This window comes from Rasamsonia emersonii (assembly GCF_000968595.1).
Source record: "Rasamsonia emersonii CBS 393.64 chromosome Unknown ctg1118621762423, whole genome shotgun sequence".
Taxonomy (NCBI): Eukaryota; Fungi; Ascomycota; class Eurotiomycetes; order Eurotiales; family Trichocomaceae; genus Rasamsonia; species Rasamsonia emersonii.
Genome location: NW_013562549.1, coordinates 1 through 7,859, shown reverse-complemented (window position 1 = coordinate 7,859; position 7,859 = coordinate 1). Strand labels below are relative to the sequence as shown.

The window sequence follows — 7,859 nt, the reverse complement described above, 5'->3', positions numbered from 1 at the left end:
ATCAATATACACCAGTATATATAAAATGCGGTTCTCATCACAACCGGACACCGACGGACCAGCGGCGCAAACCTGTGTTATTACTCTAGAACCCCCACTTTAATGAACTATCCTGTAGTCATCACAACAGGAAGCATAATGAATGAAAGGGAAAGAAATTCGGCCTATTATTAAGAGGTACTGATTTGAGTCGAGAGAAAATAAGCCACCTGCTGATGCAAGGTGATGGATTGATTGATGGTCGTGAATGATTGTTAGCCTCGTCGGCCGTAAAATAAATCAAAGCAGAAAAATACGCCAAGAATACGAATACGAATACATGGTATCAATCTATGCGGCTTCCTTTCCGGTGATCCGCGTGAATTCCCCCATAGTATGTTCCCACAACTTTTCCACGAGCCCTTGCTTTCTGAGCTTGGCTAAGAGCTCCACCGTCTTCGGGCCCGCGCTCTCCCCATCCCAGTCGATCGAGTACACGCCACTACCAGTCTTGCCATCAGTTCCCTTTGCAACGGGAACCCCTCCGGCAATGGGACTCCGGAAGAAACCGCAACCCCACTGGCGGTACTTGGGGGGTACCGGGCACTCGTAGCGAGGAACAGATGACGCTCACCAACTTCCTGATTCGGAAGATAAATGAACGGCCCAATGACCTTGAAAACGGCCCTGATCGCCGCCATGGCCACTCCTTGGCCCCCTCTTGCCAGATTCGTCTTGACCGCTCCCGGGAAGTTATGGATAAACGTCACGTCCGGTGCTTTCTGCGCAATGGCTTCCAGGGACAGAGTGAGCATCGAACTCACATGGCCACGCATGGACATCATCGGAACCTTCCATGCTTGGTAGTCGTCGGTATCGATCGAACCTTCTTTACCGCCGGCGAAGACGGTTACCACGCGACGTAAACCGGTGGCTTGCTGGAGCAAGGGAAGGAGATCGAGAATGAATCGAGTGCGGGAATAGTAGGCCAACGCGGTCGCAAAATGAAGCTTCTCGGACGTTTCTATGATGCATGTTCAGTTCACATTCTGGACAACTCCACCGGGCGAGATTTACCGGTCTTGATGATCAAGGTCCCTTGACTGAGGAAGAGGAGATTGATCGCCTTCTCCTTCTTCTTGATCTCTTGACAGACGTCGTCCACTGCACGAATCAAGCTCACATCGGCTTTGAGGAAGATATACTCTCCTTGGGAGTTGAGTGACTTGCATTCGGCGGTAATGCGATCTGCCGCCTCTTGGGAGCGACCGATAAAATAGATCCGGGGTTGAGTGGCATGCTGGGCGAATGCTTTCAGCGACAGTTCACCGATGCCGCTGGTTGCACCGACAAAAACCGCAACCAGACCTGGAGGAAGAGAGGACGCGATCTGGGCGTTGGACGACTGGATTTGTGTAAGAGCGACCATGACGTCTGACGTCGTCGGAGGAGAAAGTCAACAGACTTCCACCAGTCTGGGATGAGGACGTCCTTAAAAGAAAGTCGGACCCAGAACAGAGAACTAGGCACCATTGAGGTTAACAAGAAGAGCAGCGTGACGAGGGAGTGTGTGGATCCTGGGTCCAATTCGTATTTGCCTGGACTTGGACTTGGTTGGCGCCGGGCAAAGCTAAATCATTTTATCTCTTATTGGGGGGATGCCAGATGCCCCCCTGTACGTGGCCTATACGGGCTGTAAGGAGTCTGTATAGCGGTCTGCTGGTCACATGAGGGCAACACGCTAAACCGAAAAGGATTATCCTCTAACATCAGTCGCTCGATTGTCATGGCAAATCCTCTTGGCTGTTTGTAGGTTTGGTGTCTGATGAAACTTGAGATGAATACCTAGCTAGGTGTCTAGCTAAGGCTGCAGGGTAGATTTATTATTAGTGACAGCAATCGCACCCCGCTAAATTAGTGCTGATATTGCCCCACTGTCGAATACAGCCTCCAGGCTGTGCTGAGTAATAGTTGCTATAATAACTGAATGTCTTAAAGCTTAGGAAAACCATTGAGCAGTTCAGCGCTAGACAGTATCGCAATGAGGGGTTGCATCGCATTATATCGTCCTGACCTGGCTGAGAAATACTAATATTAATCTATAAGGGATACTCCAGTAGCCATATATATACTTCGATAAGAAGGGGGTATATTGAATTAGAGTCATGACACCAATCATATCCTACAAGTGCACCACATCCTTCAGATACAAGAAAAAGACGAACAGGTCATACGGTCATATGTAAGACGACACCTTACTGGAGACATCTCCAACACCCAATTGCCGTCCTCTTCATGAGCAAGACCCCCTCTCTCAGCAGCCCGCATCATCTTCTCGCTCGCTCGACTTCGCTTGCCTGTCTCCCTGTCCCAGACCCATCCTTCCTTCAGCCACATCCACATCAGATACGCCTGGAGCTCCTTATCCATCGGCAGGATGTGCTTCCACTCCGGCTCAAAGTCCTCTGACTCTGCCGACTTGCCCTTCCAATCTGACGCCAGACTGCCGAGTTTGTTGCGGCAGAAGATGCGCCAGCTGTCGATCGCGTAGGCCCCAACGCCCGGAAGATGCGCAATCTCCCATGCGACGCGCGGATCGTCGTCGTCGATGCACTTGTCCGGACCGACGTCTCGTCCATCGCCATTCTTGGGGTAATTGAGCTTGCGGTATTGCTTCCCCTTCATAGGCGGCGCCACCAGCCATGTCTTTGCGAGCTTGATGCATTTCTTCGCGCGCTGGTTTCTGGAAACCCAGGCAATGAATCATTTCGATGACATCCGCCAGGTCTGCAGCTGCCATGGCTTCGACGGTCGGATACCGCCCGAAGACATGGAAAAGGACAGGGATGGCAACACCTCCGCGGGTCTGGTTCAGGAAGATGGTGGCCAGCAACAGGCGGAAAGGGTTGTGTGCTAGCTGTTCCTGAATCAAGCCAAATGATTCTGCTGATATGGGTGGGAAAGGCAAACACGACTCTGCGTCACTGGAAGGTTTAGGGAAGTAGGGTGAAACTTTTGGAAGCTTCTGAGGTTTCTTCGCCGGAGGCTGTGCGGACTTGGTTGGAGTTTGAGGAATACTTAGATCTTCAGCAGGCTGGCCTGGTGTATCTTGTCTCAGAAGAGGAGATAAGGGAGAAGTGTCGACAGTGATGGAGCTCATGTCGCTGGGAACATTGCTTAGAGAAGAATCAGAAGACAACAACAGGTCAAGGAGAGATTGATCTATACCAGCAGGCACTGGAGCACCAAAAGCTAGTGCAGTGTAGATGTCAGTAGCACCTGTTTCTACTTCTCCCAGATTAGTCTTCTTTCCCTTCTGGCCTGTAGACTTGGCAAAATATTTCGACATCACCTCATCACTGGCTGTCATGCCTTGCAAATCATTGGTGCTCGAAAATCTGGCATGTCCGTATCAGCCAGAGATTGCTTGTCTCGTCTCGTAGCATTTGAGTCTGTCGCTTGTGACCGTCCATCCTTTGCAGCATGTTCCTGCGCTTTTGTCGCTCTCAGTCTTTCTCTCCGTCGAACGCGTTTGCGATGGCATCTTGCTTTGATGGTCGCTTCGCAGGCCTCCTTACTTTTTGCATTGTCTGCCTTGCTGCATTTGTCTGTATTTGCTGATTTTGATTGCTGGGGGTTCTTTCTGCCGGAAAGATTGCTGGCTACAGACTTCCCTTCTCTGCGCTTAGCAAAATGGTGGCTGACTTTGGCTGGTCTGGACCTTTGTTTCCAGGGCTTCCCCTTCTGCGCCTTAGTATCAGAAGGAGCTGCATTTTTCTTGTTTTCTCTGGTTTCAAGTGCATTAGTGTTCACATCTGAGATCTCATGATTCGATGGAACAGATGTGTTGGTAGCTTCTCGAGTAACCTCTGATATCGCCGCAATCGCGCTGTCAGCATTAGACTCTGTACTCAAAGCCGCTGTAGATCCGTCTTCAACAGGGAACTTCTGGTCTTCCAGCACTGTTTTTCTCAGCTTCTTGGAATCGCTCTTCGCAGAGCCGGAGGAGCCACAATTTCTCCTTTCTCGTTTCTTTTGTTTCACATTCCCGTCATCTACACCATCAAACTCTTCAACCCCAAACACAGAACCATCATCATAGTGAACATTTTCCTCGTACAACCCTCTGTATAGTGCTGATCAGCCGCTGAATAGCTTCCTCGTCCAGTCCAACTGTGGCGGCTTCCGCACGCAGCTCCTGTGTAAATTTGTGCCATCCAGCCATCGCACGACCAGACCTTCGTTGACAATGAACAGATGGCTTGCAATATATCGTGTGAGGCGATCGTGGTGCTCGCGGTCCAGCGTGGAAAATAAGCTGGCTTCTTCGAGCAAGGCAGGATCGGTATTGTCGGCGGTATCAGGGTGTCTCGCTATTGTCGAGACAGGGACGACATCATTTCTTGCCTGCGTTTCTGCCTTCTCCCCACTGCCCTCCTTTGTGGAAGTTTCTTCGATCAGCGTCGACAGACGGGGAGGTGAGACTTGTGGTGGAGCAAAAGACCAGTCGTTGTCAGATGTCACCTGACTGGCATGGCAATTGCTCTCTCGCATCTTGTCGCAGTAAGTTAGGAGAAAATTCCAGCAAGTTTCAGCCAGACTCGGTTGACTTGAACGAAGGCTTCAGTGCACCTTGGGTATGGTCGCTCATGGTGACTGTCGCAAGTCAACGCCAACAAACCAGAGTGAGTCGACAATCACCTCCAAAACCGAGGGAAGTTCTGACTAGAAACCAAAAGAGATCATAGTATCCAAAACGCCGGAAACAAGTGGTGACTACAATGTTTGAGGATGGCGCGAAGTGAAGCTTTAGTTGGAGCTAGCTAAGCTAAGCTTTTCCCCGCGATGAGCCGACCGGGGTTAGGGACGCACGGACCACCAGCGACAATCTACTAATTCACTTTATGACAACTTTGGAACAGCGCACGAATATTAAACCATTCACGAACATGACATCTGAATTCCAGAGAGCTGAGAAGGGTTTTTTATCTAGTTAACCTAGACTCGCTGACTACATTATTTGTGGCGGAGGTCGCCTTAGCGAGGGCAGTAAACAGCGGCATAATCTACCTACTTACTAGGTTGGTACACTAACTAGATTTAAGAGTCCCCTGGAAAGAATCCAGTGCCTGCTTATTGCATCCCACGATCGCCAATTGATATTTTTCCCAAAAAATTCTCTCTTTGGTAGATCAGGCTGCATGATTTTTCGGACTTCAGTACGGAGTATGTATTCAAATCCACAACCAAAGCTGTAGATGAAGACCCAGTAGGAGGCTCTCCTCACTTTGTTCATTCGAAAGAGAACACGTCATCAAGTTCAGCTAACTACCCGCCAATGATATTGCGTCAAACACAGCACCTTATCTACTTTGGAACAGGAAAATTGTTGTTCCTGGGTGCCCCTTCAACTTGGTGTGGCTGAGCTAAGGCCCTGAATTCATCGCTGCTTCAAGTGTAGTAGTCGCGCAAGCAAGGGGTGAGTGTAGGCGAGCACGGGTGAGCAGGGTGAGTTAGGGGCAGGGCTGCAGGCACTGTGACTGAGAACACAGGGCCTCAAATAGGATAACAGGGCATATGATTGCTTGACTGTTCTTTTTCTTAATCCTTTTCTCCTGTATTTATAGAGGGTATGATCTTGATTAACTTCTATACTGAAATCATATACTTATTTATATAATTATATCTGATAAGGAGGAGGAGAGACAGCAGAACGTTGAGGAGTAACAAAAACTTGCCAGATCCTATAGCTTTACTATAGCCTATCAATAGAATAAGAGAACTATAAGAATATGGTATCCTAGCTACCGTCCGACCGACTTGATCTATCGTTTATGCCCGATGATATCGTGACGTTGATGAAGGATTCCTCACAGAACCCCTTTAGTGGTCTCGACTTGGAATGTATTGGAATTTGCTGTTTTCCTAGCTATTTGGTATACCACGTCCTGCAAATCCTAAATTACGAGTGATATAATAAGCTAACACTTCCGACACTACTGTTGTAGAAGCCGATAATCTCTCCATTTAGAAAGAAAAATTGCCTGAACGTTTTACACATCAGGCAGTCGGGCTCAGATTTTGAGCACTTGCAAAGTTGGGGAGTCCGGTATGGCGTTTCTGAAACCGATCCGCACGGTGAATCGGATGAAATGGAGTCTAGAACGAGTGAGACTGACAGCAGTGAATCTAGTGAGGACGAGAGTAGTGGCGAATCATCATCTAAGGAAAAGAGATTTCCAGAGCTCACGGAGCATCTTGACAAGTTCGCGCAATGGGCATTTGGATCCAAAGGCATTCAATCACTTCAAGTGCTTGCCTTTGGCGACTTTTCCTTTAACAGATGGTATGAAAGGGGCAATGTTTTACTTTGCAGAAAATCCGATTCGGCCCAAATGCAGCAGGGCGGTCTTCCTGGCAAGAATTATCGACATCTTACAGAAGGTGATCAATCTCTGTGGGACCTGCTACGCAAGTACTCCCATGTTCTACAAGCTTGTCGGACTGATACTTGGTTGGATTATTGATGACGGCAGAAATAACTAGAAATGTATGTACTGTACATACATAGAGGTTCCTTTCCTAAGAATATCTGTCCCTCTATTGATGAGTTAACACGCAATGGCTTCTTACCCGGTTTCGACGGCAAGATGCAAAGCCATTTCCCCGAACGCCCCTGAATCTAGCAGTATGGAGCAAATCAACGACATGCTGGTAAAAAAATGAGCAAGCAAAAACATACAACAGCTGGAATTCGCTGGTGGTCACCCACCCAGCTACTAACCAGCCGGCGTGTGGCTTAAGTACAGCTGAGCGGACGGGAAGCCCTGTTTTCCACACCCTATGGTCGTATGTACTTGATGGATTCTAGGAAGTGAATTATATATAATGGCAGGAGAAATGAGCCATATTCCTTTTCCAGCTGAAAAGCCATAAAGCGAATGGATTCTTCAACATAATTACTGAAGTCGTATGACTTCTTAAGTCAAATCTCTCCATAACACTCCAGCTGTATAAATAGCGTAAGGATAAGGATAATAAAAAAAAAGAGAGGGCGTTACACCGGCTAACTATATATATCTCAAAGCAAGACTGCAGTGAAAAGGATTTGTTCAAGGTTCCATTATTATGGACTCCTCTAACCAAGTTCTCCATGTAGTAAGGTAAGTGGAGATCTTGGAGCAATCGAACCTTGCTACTTCTTCATGATAGAGAGGATCACATATTTCAACGACTATATCCCAGTCGAGGGAATAATTATTGTCACATACATACAAAGATACTGCAGGATGGCAAATATTTTCGGCAGACCATCTATATATGCAATTCATGGAACAAAATTAGTAACGAATAAGACACCTGGAGATAGATAAGATGAGAAAGTGCTGAGGGATCAGACTATCGTGTTGAATGTTGTTTTGGCATTTATACGGAGTATATATATATATACATGTATCGTAGGGTGATGCCTTTCTGATTGCGAGTCCTTAATCCGGATTTTCCTTCCAGTCAGACAGACTGCTACGTAGAAGTCCTACAGGAAATTTCCAAGCTTATTACTTATCTCCCCTCTGATCTTTGAGGAATTGATCTTTAATGACGTCGGCCTTTGGTGTGTGTTGGGTATGTAAAGATTACTAAAGCCAATTAACGTAATCAATCACCGAGCGAAACAGATCACCGAGCGAAACACCCACCAACGCCATTATTATTAGATATCTAATTATCTCACCACACCACCCCTAAATTGAAGCTATTTACATGTAAAATAATCGCCTATTTACTAGGGCAGCTGACCCTAGTATGACCTTGAACATTGCAGTTGCTACACCGCGGTAGTGCGCATCTTCTAGGCTGCGCATCAGCTTGGTCAGCTACCT

General features: G+C 47.6%; 3 protein-coding genes across 3 annotated transcripts; 1 reads left to right on the top strand and 2 right to left on the bottom strand.

The window, feature by feature from the left end:
* Window positions 1-330: 330 nt before the first annotated feature.
* On the bottom strand, window positions 331-1,408 carry T310_10186 (Uncharacterized protein; the record flags this gene model as incomplete). The annotated part of the gene is made up of 3 exons (XM_013467390.1): window positions 331-521; window positions 614-1,003; window positions 1,057-1,408. The coding sequence occupies 3 exons, from the start codon at window positions 1,406-1,408 to the stop codon at window positions 331-333; spliced, it is 933 nt and encodes a 310-aa protein (XP_013322844.1).
* A 1,026-nt stretch (window positions 1,409-2,434) lies between these two features.
* T310_10185 (Methyl-CpG binding domain-containing protein 4) lies at window positions 2,435-4,533 on the bottom strand (the record flags this gene model as incomplete). Its single annotated transcript, XM_013467389.1, has 3 exons — window positions 2,435-3,342; window positions 3,558-4,115; window positions 4,218-4,533. The coding sequence occupies 3 exons, from the start codon at window positions 4,531-4,533 to the stop codon at window positions 2,435-2,437; spliced, it is 1,782 nt and encodes a 593-aa protein (XP_013322843.1).
* A 1,598-nt stretch (window positions 4,534-6,131) lies between these two features.
* Window positions 6,132-6,659, top strand: T310_10184 (uncharacterized protein; the record flags this gene model as incomplete). Its single annotated transcript, XM_013467388.1, has 2 exons — window positions 6,132-6,454; window positions 6,551-6,659. The coding sequence occupies 2 exons, from the start codon at window positions 6,132-6,134 to the stop codon at window positions 6,657-6,659; spliced, it is 432 nt and encodes a 143-aa protein (XP_013322842.1).
* Window positions 6,660-7,859: the final 1,200 nt, after the last annotated feature.